The sequence below is a fragment of the Panthera pardus genome, unplaced genomic scaffold, assembly GCF_024362965.1.
Source record: "Panthera pardus isolate Hobbes unplaced genomic scaffold, ASM2436296v1 HiC_scaffold_21, whole genome shotgun sequence".
In the NCBI taxonomy this organism is placed as follows: Eukaryota; Metazoa; Chordata; class Mammalia; order Carnivora; family Felidae; genus Panthera; species Panthera pardus.
In genome coordinates this window covers 21,264,068-21,287,347 of record NW_026526777.1, presented here as the reverse complement: position 1 = coordinate 21,287,347, position 23,280 = coordinate 21,264,068, and the positions used below count along the sequence as shown (strand labels likewise).

General features: G+C 39.8%; 1 protein-coding gene and 1 long non-coding RNA gene across 5 annotated transcripts in view; both read left to right on the top strand.

Annotated features, from left to right (window-relative positions):
• Positions 1–890: 890 nt before the first annotated feature.
• LOC128778822 (uncharacterized) overlaps positions 891–23,280 on the top strand; it is a 24,348-nt gene continuing 1,958 nt past the window's right edge. The window contains exon 1 of the long non-coding RNA XR_008424550.1: positions 891–920. This is a non-coding gene — a long non-coding RNA (uncharacterized LOC128778822). The remainder of the gene's footprint in view (positions 921–23,280) is intronic.
• On the top strand, positions 13,455–21,308 carry GLRX2 (glutaredoxin 2). 4 transcript variants are annotated; one of them, XM_019465603.2, is made up of 4 exons: positions 13,455–13,560; positions 17,263–17,326; positions 19,935–20,111; positions 21,019–21,308. In XM_019465603.2, exons 2-4 carry the CDS (start codon positions 17,264–17,266, stop codon positions 21,151–21,153), a joined length of 375 nt encoding a protein of 124 aa, XP_019321148.2. In that variant the 5' UTR covers positions 13,455–13,560; position 17,263; the 3' UTR covers positions 21,154–21,308. The 4 variants fall into 4 exon arrangements, with proteins under 4 accessions (XP_019321148.2, XP_019321151.1, XP_053764961.1 ...); XM_019465606.2 differs by having other exon boundaries at positions 13,535–13,600; XM_053908985.1 differs by lacking the exon at positions 13,455–13,560 and adding an exon at positions 13,810–14,004.

Below are 23,280 nucleotides of genomic sequence, written 5' to 3'. Positions count from 1 at the left end.
TTTATTTTTGAGAGAGAAAATGAGAGAGAGAGAGAGAGAGGTGCAGAAGCAGAGACAGAAGGAGACACAGAATCCAAAGCAGGCTCCAGGCTCTGAGCTGTCAGCACAGAGCCCAATGCGAGGCTTGAACCCACAGACAATGAGATCATGACCTGAGCCAAAGTCAGACACCTAACCAACTGAGCCACCCAGGTGCCCCCCAAAAAACTTTTTAAATTTGAATACAGTTGATACAAAATGCCACATTAGTTTCAGGAAAGTAATCATCTTCCTTTTCTCCAAACAAAAGGGAATATCAGAGGACAAAAAACTATGAACAGTTGCTTAGCTATTTTCTTTTGCATGAATGTGCATTTTATATCATTTTAACAATTTTAAGGTAGTAAAGATAAGCACACAGATACATATATAATGTCACCCAGAGATATTTGTGTATTTTGTTAAAGTATTGACATTCTAAGAAGTAAGAATAAAATAAAATTATGTTTAGTAACCGATTTTTTAAAGTTTATTTGAGACAGAAAGAGAAAGAGAGAGAGTTCATGGGAGGGGCAGAAGGAGACAATCTTGTTTTAAATTTTTGAGAGAAAGAGAGCACGAGTGAGGGAGAGGAGAAGGGGAAAGCGGGGAGAGATAGAGAGAATCTCAAGGAGGCTCCATGCTCAGTATGGAGCTGGATGCGGGGCTTGATCCCAGGGTTCTGGGATCGTGACCTGAGCTGAAATCAAGAGTCAGATGTTTAATCAACTGAGCCACCCCAGCACCAGAGAGAGAGAGAGAGAGAGAGAGAGAGAGAGAGAATCTTAAGCGGGCTGCACGCACAGCATGGAGCCTAACACAGGGTTCCATCCCACTATCCTGGGATCATGATCTGAGCCGAAATCAAGAGGCAGATGCTCAACTGACTGAGCCACCCAGGTGTCCCAGTAACCAATTTTTTAAATCTACGTTTTACTAAGAAATTGCCCAGGCATCAAAAGATTACTTCATAGTTAACCATTTGTTTAAAGTCTTAAAATTAGTTAGGGATCTGAAATTTAAAATCTTAGCTAACATATTAAATCCTTATTATTTGTAGCATTGTGAGAATTTCCTTAAAATTAACCCTTGCAAAGATATCTGTTATCATCATTTCATTTAGTTGAGTATGATTACATACATTTCATTTATATATATTTATATGTATGTATACAGATATACATACACAATTTTAGTCATATTATAGAAACAATGACAATTCATTTAACTTATAAAACCAACATAGGAAAGTTAGGAAGTTTATATCATGAAAATTTAACCTTAGTTCTATTCAAACAAAATATTGCATTGACACTATAGTTATATGGTAAATTAAAATATAAAAACTCTGAATCATACCAAAAGCTCTTCTTTTATTTTGGAACTAATCAAAGCTTTGTCATTTTGTCTTGTAACTATAATAAGGGCTATTCAGTAAATACGATTTTCAGGGTTCACAAAGTAAACACTAAGAATTTGACAACTGGTTTTTCTTTTAGATCTTTTACATTTTCTGGACTTGATATTTCTAGAATGAGCACATAAAAACTAAATGTTTTTTGTCTATTTGAACCATCAGTTAATCTTTAAATTTTCCTAGAAATACAGAACACAATGACAAGGAGTCAGCTTGTCACATATGAAGTCACCACTGTAAAAGGCTAATTTATATTTTCTATGCAAAGAGAGAAGAGAGAATTTTATATAGAAATACTAATTTGAGGTGCCTCGGTAGATCAATCGGTTAAACTTCCAACTCTTGGTTTTTGGTCAGGTCATGATCTCACGGTTCATGAGTTTGAGCCCCGCATTGGTCTGTGTGCCAACAGTGTGGAGCCTGCTTGGGATCCTCTGTCTCCCTCTGTCTCTGCCCCTCTCCCACTCGCGCATGTGTGTGTGCACAAATAAATAAACTAAAAAAAAATACTCATTTTACCATGCACACACGCAAAAGAATTTTATTATAGTTGACTTAAAGGATAACTTGTGTCCTTGACAGTTTTATTTAGCCCTACAATTTAAAAAGCCAGCCTTTATTAATTTTCATAGTATGGATACAAAGGAGGAGGTATTTCTTACCTTAAATAAAAAATTCTCTTTCTCGTACACAAACAAGACAATTTCTTCACCAGGGTTTCTTCCCTTTTTTGTTCCACAGTACCTCCTAAATGAACAATCTTGTTCTTGTCAAAAGTAGCTGAAGTGGCTAGTATAGTCCCAATTTTTTTCTTGGTATAATTGTACCAGTTAAAGAGAGAAACATACAAGTTAATGTTATAGTGTGAAAACATTAAGGAAGCAGGTTTGTGGCATGGAAGTGGCAATTTTCACTTGAGAAGACCCTATAACAACTGCAGAGTTCCAGGGGTGCCTGGTTGAGTGTCTTTCTTTGGCTCAGGTCATGATCTCGCAGTTCACGCATTCAAGGCCCGTGTGGGGCTCTGTATGACAGCTCAGAGCTTGGAGCCTGCTTTGGATTCTGTGTCTCCCTCTCTCTCTCTGCCCCTCCCCTGCTTTCTCTCTCTCTCTCTCTCTCTCTCTCTCTCTCTCTCTCTCTCTCTCTCTCTCTCTCTCTCAAAAATAAATGTAAAAAAGCAAAAGGAAAAGAACTGCAATGTTCCCTAAAGATGGTACTTGTGCAACCTCATATCTTTGAAAGTTGGCCGAAGACTGTCACCAAGCACAGGTTGGACAAACCTCCTGCTTCCAAGCAGATGAAATTAAACAAACCAGGGGCACAAAGACAAGGCTATGGAGGAAGGTTTTATGTAATTTTTAAAAGGTGACTCAAGTCAAAGTTGACTTCAAATCCTGAACTTCTGTGCCCCTGGGGCCGGCTCAAGGGCAGACAGATCTTTGCCTGTCCTCTTCCTATAGACTTGTTCTCTGATAGACTGCTATTAGTTAGGCAGACAGACCACAGGAGAAAATGCTAGAGAACAGCTTCACTAAGGAACAATTCTAATCTGTCAGATAACAGAAGGATCCCAGGAGACTTTATTCCTAAGAAACAAAATGAAACAAAAGACAAGGCAAGAAAACCCAATGTGGAGGACTTCAACAAAAATGTCAGAGCTCAGTTAAGCATAAATTTAGCCACCCACTCAAGGCATGATGGCCTTAACCAGTAGGAGACACAAGAGACTTCAGATGTCCAAACTAGAAAGTGAAGCGTTTCAGTCTGTGGCAGTGAAGGTCTCTGCTGAATCTTAGTGGAAACTTCACTTTTGTCATGACCTTCAAATAGAGACCACCAAGAGCACACTGTGGGAAGAGGCAGTCCGCTATGGGCCAGCCCTGAGCTTCCCTGAGTGGTTTTACTAAGGCTGTCAGACTATAAGTTTTATCTATCCATCTCTTGACCCTGAACAGTTGTTGTAGAAAGTCACAAAGGCAACAAAGTAACTGCAACATGATGACTGCTGGACTGCTTGCTCCCCAGGTGAGGGGAACTGGTTCAATTGCATCATGCTATTATGTTGCTGCTTGCTCAGACAGTGCTGCACCCTTAGCCTTGGGTTCTTCTCCTATAAAGCACCCCACTGACTATGCTGTGTCGCGTAGCCCTCCACATCTCCCTTTGGGAATTGGGGCTCAGGAAACCAGTGTAAATATGCTGATACTTCGGCTACTGCTTTCATAAAGCCCTTCATCTCTGATCCAGAAATCTCATGTATTTGGTCATCATCCATGAAATTGTTACAGATAAATTTGTCAGTTTGCAAATACAATAAAAGCTCAGACCCTTCACAGTTCTTGACCAGGACTGAGCAAATTTTCTGTAAAGGGCTGAATAGTAAATACCTTAGTGTTTGTGGGCCACAGATGGTCTCTGTCACATATTCTTCATTTGTTTGTTTTGAAACGACTTTTTAACTTATAAAAACCAATCTTCCCTTTCAGGTCGTACAAAAACAGGCTATAGATGGGATTTGGCCAACTCTGGGCTTGCTAACTATTGTTCTTGACACATTTATTAGTCAAAGTTGGGTTTATTGACTGTTTGTTATAAGGAAGACCATACATCATTGGTGTCTGTGCAATATCTCTGTAACATGGTGTTAGACAAGACTTATTATGGGATTTTGGGTTTGTGTTAGGTAATTTTGGAGAGCATTCAAGGATGCGGAGCTTTACTTTGTATTGGATCCTGTCAGGAAGCAAAGGTAATTTTATGACTGGGTATCTTAATTTTCTCTACAACAGAGACTGACAAACTTTCTGTAAATGGCCAGATGGAAAATATTTTAGGCCTTGCAGACTACATATGGTCTCTCTCACATATTTGTCTTTGTTTTCGTTTAGAAAAAAAAAAACTTTTAAAAATGTTAAAACCATTCTTAGCTCAAAGTCCATACAGGAACAGTCAAGGCCTAGATTGGGCAGGCAGGCCTGCAGTTTGCCTTATCTAGAAGATGGGAAGAATGAAGTGGAGTTAAAGCTGTAACTGGCAAAGTAGCAGCAGTCAATCACGGTGGTCATCTGGGGTATGTGTTCCAATGCGACTACTGATTGGCCTTGTTTTGTCTTCATTCATCACAGTCAGATGCATCTGATGTTGACACTCTGTCAAAATATTTACATTTAACAAAAGAACATAATGGTCTAGCTATTAGTGCCAATCCAGATTTTGAATGTCAAAAACAGTTTTTGTCTTTATCTGTCCATAGGGAGAAGGCTGTACTGACTTCTCTCATTACTATTGTTCTGACTGCCCATCTTAGATGCTCTATTAGATACACTTTACAGCAAGCAGTTTAACAGGTCTCTGTTCTGTGTTTTGCCCTCCTAGCACAGTGAAAAGTTGGTGACATTGGAATTAGACTCATGTCAAATCCCAATTCTATCATTAGTAAGTGTAGTCTTGTTTGTGTTATTTGCCTTTTATTGCTATTTATTTATTTATTTATTTATTTATTTATTGCCTTTCCATTTTCACCACTAATTACAGATAAAAATATTTCATGGCAGGAGGCAATATAGTATGGTTATTGAGAGCCTGGGCTCTAGAGTCAGACTATTTGGGTTAAAAACCCCATCTATTAACTGGGTAACTTTAGGCAAGTTACTCAACCTTTCGTGCTCTGGATTCTTTATAGATAAAACGGAGGTAAGAATGTACCTGCTTCAGGGGCGCCTGGGTGGCTCAGTCGGTTAAGCGTCCGACTGCAGCTCAAGTCATGATCTCGCGGTTTGTAGGTTTGAGCCCTGCATTGGGTTCTGTGATGGACATCTCAGAGCCTGGAGCCTGCTTTGGATTCTGTGTCTCCCCGCTGTCTCTGCCCCTCCCCTGCTTGCACTCTGTCTCTCTCTCTCAAAAATAAATAAACAATAAAAAAAAAAAAAAAAAAAAAGAAGAACGTACCTGCTTCATAGGTTGCTATGTCTGAGACATAATTGACATATAACATTGCTATAACATTTGTTTTAAGTGTACAATGCAATAATTTGATATATATATATATTGCAAGTGTGTATTCTTAATATTATTTTTTTTGCAATTTGAAAGGAGATCAGCCAGCTATGAATGGCTTTAAAACATTTTGCACTTTCTGAAATAGGAATTGCTAAAGGTTCTAGTTTGGAAGAGCAAATGATAAAAATATTTTCTTTTCTAAAATACTAGAGTCAAATACCTTTTCTACAACTTGCAAATTAGAAACAGAATAGAAATATTGGATTAATTATGAGATAATTACACCATATGAGATATTGTAATAAAAAATTATTTTCAAAAGACTGCTATGAACTTGTTTCAATGACTGCTAAATTAAGATATTCTAGTGCTCAAATGTAGTGAAATAATTCACAGCGCAATTAATCACTTATATTTTGAACATCTACAGCATGCTACATCCAGTTCTAAAATCTGGGAACCTGGTGTGAGGCAAATAGTCAAGGCCCTGCATTCATGGAGCTTATATTCTTTGAGGGAACACAAATAATGAAGACAAACAGACATACAATGTCAGCTGATAAATGCTCTGAAGGAAAATAAAGCAGTAAGTGCTATAGGGAGAAAAGGATTTGTTAGGAATTTACATATAATATTATGACAAAGCTGCTTCAAGTACAAAAAAAGCGTAGTGGTGCCTGGGTGGCCCAGTTGGTTAAGCACTCTTGATTTCAGCTCAGGTTTTGATCTTGGTCATGAAACTGAGCCCCCGAGATTGGGCTGGGCGAGGAACCTGCTTAAGATTCTCTCTCTCTCCTGGGGCACCTGGGTGGTTTAGTCAGTTGAGTGTCCAACTTCGGCTCAGGTCATGACCTCTCAGTTCGTGAGTTTGAGCCCTGTCGGGCTCTGTGCTGACAGCTCAGAGCCTGGAGCCTGCTTCGGATTCTGTGTCTCCCTCTCTCACTGCCCCTCCCCCCCCCTCTCTTTCAAATATAAATAAACATTAAAAAATTAAAAAAAAAAAAAAGATTCTCTCTCTCCCTCCTGTGCCCCTCCACTGCTCTCTCTCTCTCTCTCAAAAAAAAAAAAAAAAAAAAAAAAAAAGGAAAGAAAGAAAGAAAAAGGAGCTAGAATGGATTAAAAGGAGTTTGATTAAATATCTCCTTATTGTAGGGGCGCCTGAGTTGCTCAGTCGGTTGAGCGTCAGACTTCAGCTCAGGTCATGACCTCACAGCTCGTGAGTTCAAGCCCCACGTCAGACTCTGCTGACAGCTCAGAGACTGGAGCCTGCTTCAGATTCTGTGTCTCCCCTCTCTCTCTGCCCCTCCCCTGCTCACACTGTGTCTCAATAATAAATAAACATTAAAAAATATATCTTCCTATTGCATTGCCCTCTCCTCTCCCATATTTATTTTTTCTACCATATTTATTTTTTCTACATATTTATATTGTAGAAACCATTTAATTTTAAGTTAAAATTCAGTATGAGTAACAAGATCATCATAGGTTTCTTTTTTCCCTGTAAATTATCAGCCTACCTTTTTTTTTTTTTTTTTTTTTAATTTATCTATTTATTTTGAGAGAGAGAGATCATGTGCAGGGGAAGGACAGAGAGCGGGAGTCCTAAGCGGGCTCTGTCTGCACTGTCAGAGCAGAGTCCACAGCAGGGCTCAATCTCACAAACCATGAGGTCATGATCTGAGCTGAAATCAAGAGTCGGAAGCTTAACCGACTGAGCCACCCAGGTTCCCCACATTTATTAATTTTAAAACGCACAAATATTTGTTTATTTCTGCAACTATAGTGAAAACTCTACACTTTTTTTTAAGTTTATTTATTTTTTAGTAATCTCTATACCTGTCGTGGGGCTCAAACTCATGATCCCAAGATCAAGAGTTGCATGCTCTTCTGCCCAAGCCAGCCAGGGGCCCCCAAAAGTCTAGTTTCTTAAGGAAATTTTTGTAGGACCTGCTAGTGAACAAAACAAAATTTTCTGCCCTTTGGAGCTTCGTTCTCACAGAGAAGAAGACAATTCATACATATATACCTATGTACAAAGTCAGTTGGTGATAAATTGTCCTGGAGAAAAATAAAGCAGAGTAAAGGTACTATTTTAGATAGATTGATGAGGAAAGGCCTCTAAGATTAAAGGGGAATTGAATTAAGTTTAAGAGATTTGGATTAGATGCACTCCTATTGCATTGTTCCCTCATACTTTTGTATCGATCATTACATCGTAAAGAGTTAGACATTCTGTGGAACACAGCTACTACTATAGCTTTTTTTTTTTTTTTGACACATCAGTGAAATTTCTTAGTCTTTAGTCTGAACCAAATAATGTTACTATATTATGAACATGAATTTACTTCCTTACCATGTGCCTCTCATAAATTTTGCAAGACACATCTTTTATTCCTCTGCACCAATAGATAAAACTTTCTATACTATTGGGGCACCTAGGTGGCTCAGCTCGTTGGGCAGCAGACTTCAGCTCAGGTCATGATCCCACGATCCTGTCTGTGAGTTCGACCTGCATCAGGCTCTGTGCTGACAACTCAGAGCCTGGAGCCTGCTTTAGATGGTCTCTCTCTCTCTCTCTCTCTCTCTCTCACTCTGTCTCTGCCCCTCCGCCACTCATGCTCTGTCTCTCAAAAATAAATCTGTAAAAAAATTAAAAAAAAAACACCTTTCCATACTATTAAGTAAATTTTTAGTCTCAAATATGATTATATTCACCAGTAAAGTGAAAACATAGTTCCCCCACTCATTCTCTCTCTTCGAATTTATAAGAAAAGTAAGAATAAAAACACACGGTTAGCCTCCTTCTGACAAAAAGAAAATAAGACTGGGCAAAGTGACATTGACCTCTCCATAGAGATAGGAAAGACAAAACTTCAGAATGCAAAGGTTAGGAAACATCTATCACATAATGCTATTTGTTCAACACCAGATGGCACTCTGAGTTAGTTATAAATTTGTCTAGTGCGAGGCTTATAGAGATCTTTAAAAAAGTAATTTGCTCACACTTCAAAAGAAAACATATTTTCTGGTCTTATCATTCCAAGTCTATTGACCCAGAGACTTAAAAACACATATTTTATGGACATAGAAATGATACAGAGGGAAGGAAATAGTGCTTGGCAAAAAACAAAGCTTTTTAGATAAATATTTTTGCTACAGCATACTGGATGCTAATTCTTCAATGAATTGAAGTAGTGAAGTTACCACATTCTGTAACAGAAATCCCCCTAATCCGTGATGTATCTTTCATTGCCTTCATAAATGCATCCGAGGCATACTTGGTTCAGGAATATCCTGTTCCTAATTCTTCCGTATAACTCCATATAATAACTCACTATCTAGTTTTCCTTCCCCTGTTCCTTTGGCTCAGAGAATTTAAATATCTTTCAATTTGACACTTAAAAATTCTGAGTAAATCCTTAAATAATCGTTTCCATTCTTACTCTTCTGGTGGATATTCTATCAACAAAGGTATTTATTATTATTATTATTATTCATTTCATTCTTGAATTAGGAATCTGAACTACATGCTTTCTGAATATAAGAACTTCAAATAACATCTGACACCTCCATTTGTTATGGCTTTTTATCCCTGGGTTTCTATAAAAAAACAAGATAGATCTTTGTGGTAAAATAAAAATATATATATTTGGGTTTTCAAAATATTTTTAAGGTTTTTATTTTTTAAGTAATCTCTACACCCAATGTGGGGCTTGAATTCACAACCTTGAGATCCTGAGTTGTATCCTCCACCAAATGAGCCAGCCAGACACCCTTATGATTGGTTTTTGCCCTGAGTTTGGTCCTTGGCTCCCATAAACCCTTGGAATTTCTGGAGGGATTGAAGTGTCTTTTGTTATTGATAACAAGGCTCTTTCCCTTATACCTGAGTTTATGGTAATTAAGTGGTTGTTGGCGGGCCCTTCGTTTGAGGGGGGGCTGGCTGTACTCAAGGAACTTTCCAATTCTTCCTCCCCCCCCCCCCCCCCCCCCCCCCCCCCCCCCCCCCCCCCGCCCCATCCACTACCCTCCACTCCTCAGGGGAAGGGAGGGGGCTGGTATTGATTTAACCACCAATGGCAAATCATGCCGTTGATCAATCATGCCTAGCAATGACACTTTGATGAAAATTCCTGAATGACAAGTTTTTGGGGGAGCTTCTGAGTTGGTGAACATTGATTTGCTGGGATGGTGGTGCACCTGAAGAGAGTATGGAAGGATGGAAGGTCTGGCCTAACCTTGTCCCAACCTACCCCGTGCATCTCTTTCATTTGCCTGTTCCTGAGTTGTATCCTTCATAATAAAGCTGTAATTGTAAGTACAGTATTTTCCTGAGTTTAATGAGTTTTTCTAGCAAATTTTTGAACCTGAGGGAAGGTCATGGTAACACCAAATTTTGTAGTTGGCAGGGCAGAAGTGCGGGCTCTTGTCTGAAGTAGAGGCAGTCTTGTAGGACTGAGCCCTTAACCTGTGGGGTCTATACTAACTCCAGGTAGTTCTTGTCAGGGTTGAACTGAATTGTAGAATACCCAGTTGATATAAGAGCATTGGAAAATCAGTTGTGGTTTGGAAAAACAAACGGTCCTTCTTAAGCCTTCTTGTGAAATAATAATATGCTGTAATTTTTGTACTTGTAGAATGAGAAACTCTATAATGCTAAAAAAGGTTATAACGAATTTCAGTAATGGTTTTAAACTAACGTGATTTTAAATACAGCTATAACATATTTGGGGAAAAACATAAGGGGGAGACGTTGTTTAGTCTAAAACAATGCATGGGCATACAGAAATTTGTTTTGACCTTTGCAAATGGGGATATCTAACAGTGATACCAAAGTAAAAACATGACACACCTTTATAAACCATGAGTTTTATACCATGTTCAAAAAATTGGAGAAAAGATAGAATTTTATCTCTTATGGGCAGGGACCTTGTCTGTATCCTGTTACCTAGACCAGTGACTGACATAGTAAAGGATGAATGAATGCAGTAAAACCAAAACAGAAAATGAGTATAACATAAAATTCACAGAAGTTTAGCAAATTACATAAGACAATAATGAAATATCAGGCTTTATCCAGGCTGTTTGAGTATTGTCATTGTGGTAGGCTAAAAGAATGATCCTATATATCCAGGTCAAATCCCTGGAATTTATGAATGTTACCTTATTTGGAAAACTAACTCTTTGCAGATACAATTTAGTTAAGAACCTTGAGATGAGATTATCCTGGATTATTCAGGAATGGCCTAAATCTAATCACAAGTGTCATTATCATAGACAGATGAGAAGGCAATGTGAAGATATGGGCAAAGACTGAAGTGATATATGGGGTGCCTGAGTGGCTCAGTTGGTTAAGTGTCCAACTTTGGCTTGGGTCATGATCTCACAGATCTTGAGTTCAAGCCCTGCCATCAGGCTCTCTGCTGTCAGCACAGAGCCTGCTGTGGATCTTCTGTCCCCCTTTCTCCCTCTGTCCACCCCTCCCCCCAAAAAATATTAAAAAAAAAAGACTGAGGTAATGTGGCTGCAAGTCAAAGAAGCCAAGGAACACCTGGAGGTACTAGAAGGTAGAAGATAAAGGAAATGAACTCTCCTTTACAGTAGCCTCTAGAATGAACATGGTGCTGCCCGACTTTGGATTTCTGGTTTCCAGAACTGTAAGAAAATATACTTTTGTTCTTTCATATTTGTGGTAATTTGTTACAGCAGCCTTAGGATACAAATACAATAGCTGATCTTGTGGGTTCATAATCATGTTTTTTTTTTTTTCTTTAAAAAGTTTCTTTGCAGGAAGAATTTTTGAAGTTTTCTACATGGCTAAGGCTCACAGGCTGGACCCAGTATAGAGGACCTCCCGTAGGGGCCCTCTCATGTAGAAGATCTCATAATTTACTGATCTTAGTGTTAAAAAAGAAATAACATGTCCCAATGGAGTCACTGATGCTAAGTCCACATCACCAAACGGAGACTTACTATCTAACCTAATTGCAGTTTCAGCCTTTCCCAGGAATATAATCGTGGTAGGTCAATCAGGAATTTCCTGGTTAGCACTAGTGAGGTAATCTGCCTGAAAGACCCCCTTCCCCAGAGATAGGTTTATGACTTCCTTGTCCCACCTCCTTTGTGCCTTTTAAAGCCTTCCATTTGTACGGTATCTTAGAGTTCCTTTCTATTTGCCGGATGAGATGTTGCCCAATTTATGAATTGTTGAATAAAGCCAGTTAAATCTTCAAATCTATGTAGCTGAATTTTGTTTTTCAACGGTAGCTTTCAACCCTAGGCAAGGGATAGACTTGTTTTGAAGTCAAAAAGAAAAGGTATGAGATTTACTTGACAATTTAAGCAACAAAAAACAAGTTTGGGGTGCCTGGGTGACTCAGTCAGTTGAGCGTCCCAACTCTTTGATTTTGGCTCAGGTCATGATCCCAGGGTTGTGGGATGGAGCCCTATGTCAGGCTCCGTGCTGAGTATGGAGCCTGCTTAAGATTCTTTCTCCCTCTCTCTTTCTCTTTCTCTCTCTCTCCCTCTCTCTCCCCCTCTCTATCCTTCTCCCCCACTCTCTGTCTCTCTCAAAAAAAAAAGTTTGAAAGAATATCTAGAGGTATGTCAATTATTTTAATTGATATCACATTGAGTCATGAAAAAAAGTATAGAACTTGTAAGGCTGCATTTACCCATATATTCTTAAAAATTTTTTTAAATGTTTTTATTTATTTTTGAGAGACAGAGCACCAGTGGGGGAGGGGCAGGGAGAGAGAGGGAGACACAGAATCCCAAGCAGGTTCCAGGCTCTGAGTTGTCAGCACAGAGCCCAACTCCAGGCTAAAACTCACCAATGGGGAGATCATGACCTGAGCCGAATTTGGATGCTTAACTGACTGAGCCCCTCAGGTGCCCCTTTACCCATGTATTCTTGATCTACCTATACTGGCCATCCCCCATTATGTTCACGCCATACATTTCAGTGAACAGCCAGCAGGCATACTTGTTAAGGTACTATCATAGACATCACAATTATGACCAAAATCATCACTTCTGTAACTAAGCAATGAAGCATAATGAAGTTGGAAGATTATGATTACGCTTAATTCAGACATAATACTTTTGTTTGAAGTACTTTCATTTGAGGATTCCCTTTAAAAAAATCTGTCCAGTGAATTCTGTGCTTACCATAGGCTGTACTATATTAAAATTGAATGGTGACATGATTGTTTCACTTCATAATGGCCTTTATTTTGTAAAACAATTTGAAACAATAAGGTAAAATTCTACTTCAAAACGAAAATAACAAAGTAAATTTCCTAAATAGCTTTCTTTGATTCAAAATAAATCAAAACCCACAACACTATAGATACCATATCTTAAATTTTAAAGTTAATTTTGGATTTATGAAGAATGACTTCACAGCTTTTGGGGTATTTGTTTTTGCAACTAACTTTCATCCTTTTATGAGGTAATGAAACAACTCATCTGAAAATAGGAAAAAAACGTCAGAAACAGACATTCTAATTTTGTAACTTGGTAACACAAATTTGACACTTAGCTAGTTGAATATGAAGGATCCAAAAAGGTCTGCGTTGTTCCAATAATTGCTTCGATTTTTAAAAATACCGTATTTGCCCTTTGCCCTTAACAAATAGATCTCAATGTCCTCAGTAAATAAATATAAAGGCCTGACCCCTTCAACTTACATAGCGACGCATAAAGGGCTATTATTACCACGAGCGGCACAATGTTGTCATTAACAGCACTTCCCTATTTTCAAAGCCACGGCAAAACACCTCCGAACTATTTCAAGTTTTATGTTCTTTCACTTTTTTTATAAACACAATTTTTGTTTTCTTTGGAATGAACGTTCTGCGTTCGGTTCCTTTTTTCTTTCAATTCTGGATGTAAACCTCACAGTCACACGATTCATATGGGTTCCTGATCAGTACCTAATTTTAAGAGGACATAGGCCCTCACTTCACCGAGAGAGGCACACCTGTCCGACCGGAAGTTGCGATGACGCTACCGTCTTTATGTAAACATCCCAAGCACTTCGATTCTCTTTCAGACAGTCTTTTTTTCTTCTCCGTTTCGCCAGGATGTTGGCTACAGTCCCAGCGCGCTGTTTCCACCGGCCAGTGAGTCTCCATGAGCGTCCCTAACCCCCTAAAGAAACAGGTGTGGGGCAGGGCCGAACCCTCGAGGCCAACAGGGGAGGCGTCGCGTGGGCCTGCACGGCTGTTTAACTACACGTGGGCCGCGCTGACCCCGACTCCGCGCTCTGGGGCCGCGGGGCTTGGGAGCACGCTCGCGGCCGCGCCGATGAGACCGGCGGCGGCGCGGGCAGCCCGGCGGGGCGGGGCGAGGCGGGCCCGGCGGAGCAGGGGCCGGGCGTGCGGAGGTAGGACCCGCCGGCGGAGGCGGGCTCTCCGCGGCCGCGGTCGCAGCGCTCTCCGCTCGCCGCGGGCCGGCGCTCCGATCATGTCCTGGTGGCGCGCGGCGCTGCCGGGGACGCAGCTGATCCGGCGCGGGAGCGGCTCCGCGCGCCAGCTCGGCCAGGCGGCCGGAGCTGCGGCCTCCGGGTACGGGGTCGGCGTGGCGCGGAGGCCTCGCGGGGGTCTGGACCAAGCGGTGGGCGCGGGGGCCTCTTCCCCTGGCGCCGGGGTGGGGGGCCCTCGAAAGTGGCGGGAGCTCAGGAAGGGTGGGGGGAGAATGGTGCCCTAAGCGGTTGTGTACACTGACGGCTCCTGTGACTCTTAGGATGGAAATACCCGAGTCGTGGTCACTTGCCCCCTCCCCCCCCCTCCGCATAATAAATTGGGATTTCAGATAAACAGAGAATATTTGTTTAGTCTTAGTGTATCCCAAACGTTGCACGAATCATACTTGGACTAAACAGTCACTTGCTCTTTATATGAAGTTCTAATATAATCGAGCGTTCTGCATTTTTATTTGCTAACTAAACCTGGCAAGGCTGCTGCAGGAAGTGAAGGAGCCGCTTCCTTGCTAAATGGCCAAGTGTTTGAGGATGGGGATTGTGACTTAGGCTGATGTCGCCTCTGGCTAGACCGAGGATTGCTTTCCTTGTACTTCCCTAGTGCTGTGGAGGATCCACTGCTTGGGCTGATGCTGTGTCACCCACAGGCCCCCGAGGCTGCTCCAAGGTGGTTCTGCCAGCTGGCATATCTGTGCCTGCCACGGTGCATCCATCCTTCTGTCTTGGAGTCTCTTTCTGCTTACTTGGTGTGGTAACTCTGACCAGTTCTGCAAGACTCCACAAACTTCTTATTTTTTTTTTAATTTTTTTTTAACGTTTATTTATTTTTGAGACAGAGAGAGACAGAGCATGAATGGGGGAGGGTCAGAGAGAGAGGGAGACACAGAATCTGAAACAGGCTCTGGGCTCTGAGCTGTCAGCACAGAGCACGACGCAGGGCTTGAACTCACAGACTGTGAGATCATGACCCGAGCTGAAGTTGGACGCTCAACTGACTGAGCCACCCAGGCACCCCAGACTTCTTATTTTTAATGTTTATTTATTTTGAGATAGAGAGAGAGAGAGAGAGAATCCCAAGCAGGCTCCATGTGGTCAATACAGAGTCCCAGGTGGGTCTCCATCCCATGAACTCTGAGATCATGACTTGAGCCAAAATCAAGAGTCCTAACGCTTAACTGACAGAGCCACCCAGGCGCCCCAAGACTCCAGGAACTTTTGATTAACTTTATTGGCTAAGTTGGTGACCCACTTGGGAAGGTGCTAATCACTAATCACATGGTATTAATTATTTGACTGACAGGTCCTTGGGTGTTTGTTTCCAATGATATGTATTCCTGGAGCATTTAGCATTCTGCCTACTTAGTATCTAGTAGGTGCTCCATAAATGTGTTCTGGCGAGTGGGTACATGAGTACTGAAGTGAAAAGTTGCTTGTGCACTTCTCAGTTGATGTCCTTTTCTTTATTGGGTAATAACTTTTGCCAAGCTTAACCAGAATTGGAGGAGAAAGTTGCTTTCCAGAAACTTATTCTTTTATTTGGGTGGGTAGAGGGTGATATTTCAGATGCACCTCCTAACTCCTCTCACTCCCCAAGGAAACATTCCTGTGAAGGTTCTGTTGGAACTGCTTCAATAGTAAATATTGTAATAGATGTTTTGGGGATGACAATTAGATGTGGGACTGGAGATGAATGGAACTTGTTTTCTTAGTTGATAAACCAGACAGGTTGCTGATTTATTACATTAAAGCACCTTCTTAGGTCCAGGTCAGTGCTACTTACTGCCCCTGCCCCTCTTTTCCCCCCTGGTTTAGGCTCCAGGAACTCAGCCTGCTTTTTTCTTGATTTGCACCCTCTGCTGTCTTCCTGAGTTGGCTGCAGTCTCCCTAGTTTGCTACTCCTAACCCTTTCCTGAGATAAGTGCACAGGCCCTTTTTGTTTTAAATATTTCCTTGCCAACCATTGGGAAGCAAGGAATAATAGATTGTAAACATTGGGGCGTTCTAATGTTATAATGTTCCCTTGGAGTGGTCTCTGCCTCTAACTTTTTGTAATTACTGAAGGTGATGTTTGCTATAGCATCCTTATTCTAAGTGCATAGGCATGGCTATATAGATCAGTTACTCATCCTCCAAGGATAACATATAAAAATCTATTTTTTTTTTTTTTGAAGTAAGTTCTATGCCTTGATGTGGGGCTGAAACTCACAACCCCAAGATCAAGAATCACATGCTCTACCGACTGAGCCAGCTAGATGCCCCCAACATTTAAATTTTAACACTCACAGTGAATGAATGAAATGTTTAGAGGGACATTTTTTTTCTATCAAAACTTGAGTTTTGCAACATAATGGTAAGGGAAATATTTTTTGAAATATTTGAAGCTTCAATTCTTTATCTTACTCTCTTAATCTTTATATAATTTGAGTAATTCTCTTTTGAAACCTGGATTATTTTATGATTCTTTTGTAAGATTTGTAATTTTACTCTAATTAGTTTGCATCCGGATGCTGGATATGGTTTGGACAATGCAGTAAGGCCTGGCTGATGATGAAAGATAGGTGGATGGGTAAAGGTTTTAGGCATAGGCATAGAGATTTGGTGATACAAAACTAGTCAATTTTTAGTGACTATATTCCTGTTACAATGAATGCCCCTTTTACAAGCTCCCAGCAGCTAGGTTTTGGATAATAAATATCTAGAGGATCCCTGTAATTAGGGAATAATATTAGTAATGTTAAACGTTATTGAACATTTACTGTGATCAAGGCACTGTTCTACTTTTTATCAATTCATTTAATCTTCGTAAAACCCTTTGATGCAGGAGTGACTATTATTCCCATTTTACGGATTGGGAAAGTTGCAGTTATGGATGTTGTGGTTGAGATACCTTAGTTTCCTTAAAATCTTTGAATCTTTGTAGATTCTCTGTTTCACAGAGTGTGCATGGAGATTTAGCATGTTTTAATAAGAAAATGGGAACTGTATTTTTAAACTAATGGTCAGGTCATAAGGTCAGTCTTTAGGACAGTCTGTTTGAAATTTGGTGTTCAGAAATAAGAGTGCACCAGGCTTTAAACACAGTAAATGCGACTTAACCAAATAATTAAGGACATTAAGAGGCTAGTTAGAGAAGCACACAGTCTTTTTTGGTTTTAGTAAACAAATACTTTGTAAACTGATATTTTGTACTAATAATAAGTAAAATTATTTTTTCTGTTTCATAGATTTGGATCTATATCTGCATATCAGGTTTTATTCAAATGGATCTCGTCTGATATATTGTCTTTAATGATATGTTATCTTTAATGTTTAAAGCTACATTGCCTTTTAAAATTCTTTTTAGGATGGGGAACAGCACATCATCATCTTTGGGGAAGTCAGCAACTGCTCCTGTGAATCAGATTCAAGTGAGTGATGTGGGAGATGTAGGAAAAAACTTGCCTATGTGGAAAAAGAATTATGTCTTACACATTTAATGTGCTTTTTCAGTATCCGAACTGACATAGTTCAGCAAATGAATTACTAAGTATATATTTTAAAATCTGCTCTCAAAATAATCCATGTGGCAGGAAAGTTCTAGATCATTTTGGTAGTCACAATTTATGAGATTTATTATTAATAGAGCCTTTACTCCCTCTAAGTTGGATCTGTGAAGTTAGCTCCTCCTTTCCATCAGACCTAACTCAGGTCTACTCTTGATAGCAGTCAAGCTGTTTTTAGCTAGGGATCGTGTTTGATTTTGGCCTGGGAAGCTGTTTAACAGCTTTCTTCCCTAACACAGAACTTTGTACGCTGTAGTTACTCTATAAATGATCCCCTCAGGAACACCGTGTGCTGCTGTGTACTATTTTCCTCTCTTTCACTGCAAGCCCCAGTTAATTTTGCCTCAGAAAACTTCTCTTGTTGTATGTTTTTCTTCCCTTGGAGTCTACAACACATACTCATGTTTATCTTTTTCTGTTCTTCACCACCAACCACCACCACATATAAACATTTCTGCCTTTAATTTATTTGGCTAAAAAACAGCTGATGAATGTAACAGCAATGTTGGAAACCTGTTGTGCGGGAATTGCCTCTTTGAAAAGAATACAAAATCATGAAAACTTAGCAAGGTTGAGCTTGAGAGAAGGTGAGAAGGATCACTCGAGGAACTGTCACCGTCATCTTGAGTTTCAACTCACTTTGGAATCTCTTCACTGTTTTTACTGCGTGCTCAGCTCCCTCTAAATGACGGTTTCAGTGTGCCTATAACCTCAGGCAGCATGGTGGAGGAAAGAGCACACTGGGTTTGGTGTTGGGACAGGTTGGGTAAAATCCTAGATTGTTAACTTGTCAGCCTCAATTTTCTCACCTATAACATAGATTCATTAATACATTTCCAGTGTGACTGGCTTTCCCCAAGACAGACTTCTATACTAAATATTATGAATAAGCAGAAGAGAAAGCATAAAAGTAAACCCATTTGCAGATAGCTAGACTGTGCCTTAAAATCCTTCTGACACCAAAGGATGGATGTACCTTTAGAATTACTTTGCCTGGGTACTCTACCCTTTGATTTTTGGCTTTCATCTTGAAGGTGTTGCTTATGACCCACATAAGAACAAGTTAGACAGATGCTTCGGTGCTAGACCTGTCTGTTCAGAATCTCTTGAAGGACCTGGACATTCAAATATTTAGAGACAAAAAAGAAAACAAATTTCACAGGTGACACAAATGCATAGCAAATTCTCATGGTCTTTGTGATAAAGGCCTGGAGAGTCGTTTCCAGACCAGGCTGATCTTAGAATCATCTGGGACTTTTTTTTTTTTAATACTTCTTTTTTTTTAAATTTATTTTCTAAAGTTTATTTATTTATTTTGAGAGAGAGTGAGCAAGAGAGAGCACACATGCACAAGCAGGGGAGAGAATCCCAAGCAGACTCCGCATGGTCAGTGCAGAGACTGATGTGGGGCGTGAACTCATGAACCTTGAGATCATGACTTGAGCCGAAATCAAGAACTACCCAGGCGCCCCTTTTAAAAGTAGTTTCTGACTTCTGCATGAAACCCATTGAATCAGCATTTCTGGTAGTGGGTTTTCCAGGAACAACAGTGTAAGAAGGCCTTATCAATACTGTAATAAGATTTTTTTTTTGTTTTGTCTTTTTGTTTTTGTTTTTTACTATAAAGATATACGGGAAGGAGTGGAAGTTGAGGGGTAGGCTGTTTTTTTTGCTTGTTTGTTTTTTAAGCTTATTTACTTATTTTGAGAAAGAACACAAGCAGAGGAGGGACAGAGAAGGAAGGAGAGACAGAATCCCAAGCAGGCTCTGCACCAACAGTGCAGGGCCTGATGCTGGGCTTGAACTCATAAACTGTGAGATCATGACCTGAGCCAAGGTCAAGAGTCGGCTGCTTAACTGACTGAGCCACCCAGGTGCCCCAAAGCCTTACATTTTAAAGAGAAATCATGTGTCAGTCCTCACCATTAAAAGTTAAAGACGGTAAGGAGTTAACTTCTGAATACCTACTGAGTATTTAAGAGGCAAGGTAACAGAGTTTAAGTGCCTGGACTGTAGAATTATATTTGCCTAGATTCAAATCCCAGCTTTCCAACTCTTATTAGATGAGGACTATGAGTAAGTCACTTAGTTTCCTCTGTGTCTCACTTTCCCCATCCGTAAAGTAGAGATAATAACTGGACCTTATCTCAGGATTATAATGAGGCTTAAATGAGCTAGTAAAGGTTAGGTGTTAAGAATTGTGTCTGGCACACAGACATGTTTGCTGGATATGAATGGGCTGTGATTATTGTTATCACTCCATGCCAGCTTTCCATCTGTTACATCCTTTTGACCTAAAAACATCCGTTGGAAATGAATAATATTCTCAATGTACAGATAAGAAAATAGATGATGGGGCTTAGTTTGAGCACTGTGTAATGAGACTCCAGAATCCATACCCTTTCCACTATAATCATGATTTCTTTCCAGGAGTTAATGCCTAGAATTAAAATGTTTGTTTGTTTGACTTCAGGAAACAATTTCTGATAATTGTGTGGTGATTTTCTCAAAAACATCTTGTTCTTACTGTACGATGGCGAAAAAACTTTTCCATGACATGAATGTTAACTATAAAGTAGTGGAATTGGACATGCTTGAACATGGAAGTCAATTTCAAGATGCTCTCTACAAAATGACCGGTGAAAGAACCGTGAGTATATCTTTGGTGGTGCTTTTCCCCCAGATAGGTGGTGACTTGGGTCACCTAGAGCCTGGACTGTTGTGTGAGGAAAAGTGGGCCAGGTGTTCACTCATCCTCTAAGAATTTTGTGTTGATAAAGAAATGGCAGATCTGGGAACAAGATTCAGAGACTGGATACAGCAGAGTTCATTCATTTTATTTTTATTCTTGGCGTGGTATGTGTGTGAGTGTGTGTGTTTTGACTGGAAGAGTGGGGTGATAGTGTTGTCATGAGTGTTTGTGAACCCTTAAGGTCCTTCTGGAGCTCCTAAGATGAAATCCTTCCTCCCTTTACTTGAACAGTACAGACCAGGGGTCAGTCTTCAGGTACTGTGCTAATAGGAGTGCTTTAGTTCTTCATGTTTTTAGATTCCTGAAATTTGTCCAGTAATATGCATTTTTTTCAGTGAAATGCATTGTTAGGAAAATATACAATGTTGCCATTTCCCTTTTTGTTTCTGTTTGCATGGAAGATGTTTAATAGCATATCTTCCCTTTTAGTAAACAAAGAACCACCTACGAAAGAACCACCTAAACGTATAAACAATAACTATAGACTATTATTTTACCTTTTATATGCCATAGCAATTAGAAGGAGGGACTTAAGTGTCAGATTGCCCTAGATTTAAATCTTAGCTCTGTCATTTACTATCATTGTGACTTTGGACAAGTTCCTGTGCCTCATTTCCCTCCAAAATAAGGCTAAAAATAGTACCTACCTCAAGGGTTGTGAAGATTTAAGTACATACTTTGTGAAAGAGGGTAGTCTGACATCTGGGGTATAAAAGTACCCAGAGTGTGAGGGTCTATTATTATGTGAAATGGTCTTATACTTCTAACAAGAGAGTGATGACCTAATCTTTTGTTTATCCAACAGGTACCAAGAATATTTGTCAATGGAACTTTTATTGGAGGTGCAACTGACACTCATAGGCTTCACAAAGAAGGGAAACTGCTTCCACTAGTTCATCAGTGTTATTTAAAAAAAAGTAAGAGGAAAGAATTTCAGTGATGTAGGTGCTTATAATGTTGCTAGTAAAATGTTAGTGATTTAAAATGATCATGCCTGATAATGCCTTTTAAATGTTTGAGGATGTTTTAAAAATGTAAATCATCTTTATGGGAAAGTTCTAAAACTAATGAGCAATAAATTGCTGTGGAAATCTCTTCTTTCTACTTGCCAATTCTTGAGCAAAGGGGATGATATTTAAAACTAAAGGGGTGGAGTTGTATCAAAAGATGAGGAGAGAATGTATTTTATTAGGAATTTAAATATGGGGCACCTGGGTGGCTCAGTTGGTTAAGTGTCTGACTCTTGATGTTGGCTCAGGTCTTTATGTCAGGGTCATGGGTTCAACCCCCGTGTTAGGCTCCACTCCAGATGTGGAGCCTACTTAAAAAAAAAAAAAAAAAAGCCTTTAGGAATTTATGTATGAATTTTACAACCAAGAGCTAGAAGCTAAGCATTTGGGATTCTTTATTCTGTGTAGTATTCAGAAGGAGTTAATTCCTTACCTTTTATGGCTTTCAGTGGTGAGGACTGCTTTGTAATTTTTCTCTTTAAAATGTAAGGTTCTCCCAGTTATGGTTGTCAGCTCAGTAGGGATATCCTTGTACTATATTGAGACAAACCTTCATACTTTGTACTTCTAGGGTAAGAGAAATATATTAAATTTGTCAGATGGAATGAAGTTTATTTCAGAGAAACCAAATTACTCCTTTAATGACTCAGTAGTTCCAGGGAACAGAACTGTACCTAAGGGGAAGAAATTATAAGGAGGAAGATTTCAGCATTTTATGAAAATGAACTTTTGAAATAGTTCAGAAATGTACTTGAGATTTATTGTAAGGTGGAAAGTTCTGCTTTCCAAACTGTGTTGAAAGGGTGTTGGAAATGTTCCATAAGAGATCAAAGTATGGGGTAGGAGGTTACACTGTCCCTCTAGTAATTTCTGATGTAGATAGTCTTCGATTCTGTGACCAATTCAAACTATATCTTAGTAATAAGATATATCTTTTGGAAGTCTTATTTTATAATAATTAAAAATATTTTGGATACTTTATTAATCACATCCCTGTTTCAAGCTTATCAACAAGAGTTAAAAAAATTTTTTTTTAAATGTTTATTTATTTTTGAAAGAGAGCACGAGCAGGAGAGACGCAAAGAGAGTGGGAGACACAGAATCCGAAGCAGGTTTCAGGCTCTGAGCTGTCAGCACAGTGCCTGACACAGGTCTCAAACTCACGAACCATGAGATCATGACCTGAGCTGAAGTCAGACGCTTAACTGACTGAGGCACTCAGGCGCCCCTCAACAAGAATTTTTTAAGTGCACTTCCTAGGAAGCATTTTCCTAGCTGATCCCACAGAGTCACCAGGGCAGATTGCCAGATGCTGGGAAGAGAAAACTTCTCAAAGGTGGGAGGACAATGCACTGTAAGAGAAGAGTGCTTTTGCTTTCTGGTCTAGCTGGACCAAGGAATCTGGGATAGTTCTGCAGAAGACAGCTGATAGCTTTTTTGGCTATAAGCCATCAATGATGCTTCCTCCATGGACTTATTAAATTGCCATTAGGAGACCTTGATAAAACAAGGATTTGGACTATTTCATTCTCATATGGTAAATTACAACGCTGGAATGGAACAGAGAATGGAATGTCCTTTAGTCCTTTATTCTGCATTACGTCATGAGAAATTTTACATTTGCTATGTTGTAAAATTTTTGTTAGAGAGTAAATATACTTGTTACCTGTGTGTTATTGTAATTTATAATAGGAAATATGTATTTGGTCTTAATCCCATTCCTGGCATACAGCCCCTAAAACCCTTGGAATTTGCTGCCATAAAGAGCCATAAAGGTGTTATGTTAATGAGAAGACTTTTGGGAACACCCGTAAGGATGGGGTCTGGTTGCCAGGAGAACCAACCCTGTGATTACAGTGTAGGAACTTTCCTACACTGTAGGAGAGGGAGAGGGACTGGACGTTGATTGCCCTCATTGGCCAGTGATTTAACCAATCATGACTATGCGATGAAGCCTCTATAAAAAACCCAAAGGACAGGGTTTGCAGAACTTCCGGGTTGGTGAGCACGCGGACATTCAGGGAGAGTAACGTGCCCAGAAAGAGGACAGAAGCTCC

Bases quoted from the DNA above. Each gene is read 5' to 3' on its own strand.
- GLRX2 (XM_053908985.1), top strand. From the start codon at position 13,904: ATGTCCTGGTGGCGCGCGGCGCTGCCGGGGACGCAGCTGATCCGGCGC. The intron at 14,005-17,262 runs GTACGGGGTCGG...AATTCTTTTTAG, and splicing joins GCCGGAGCTGCGGCCTCCGG to GATGGGGAACAGCACATCAT. The intron at 17,327-19,934 runs GTGAGTGATGTG...GTTTGACTTCAG, and splicing joins CTCCTGTGAATCAGATTCAA to GAAACAATTTCTGATAATTG.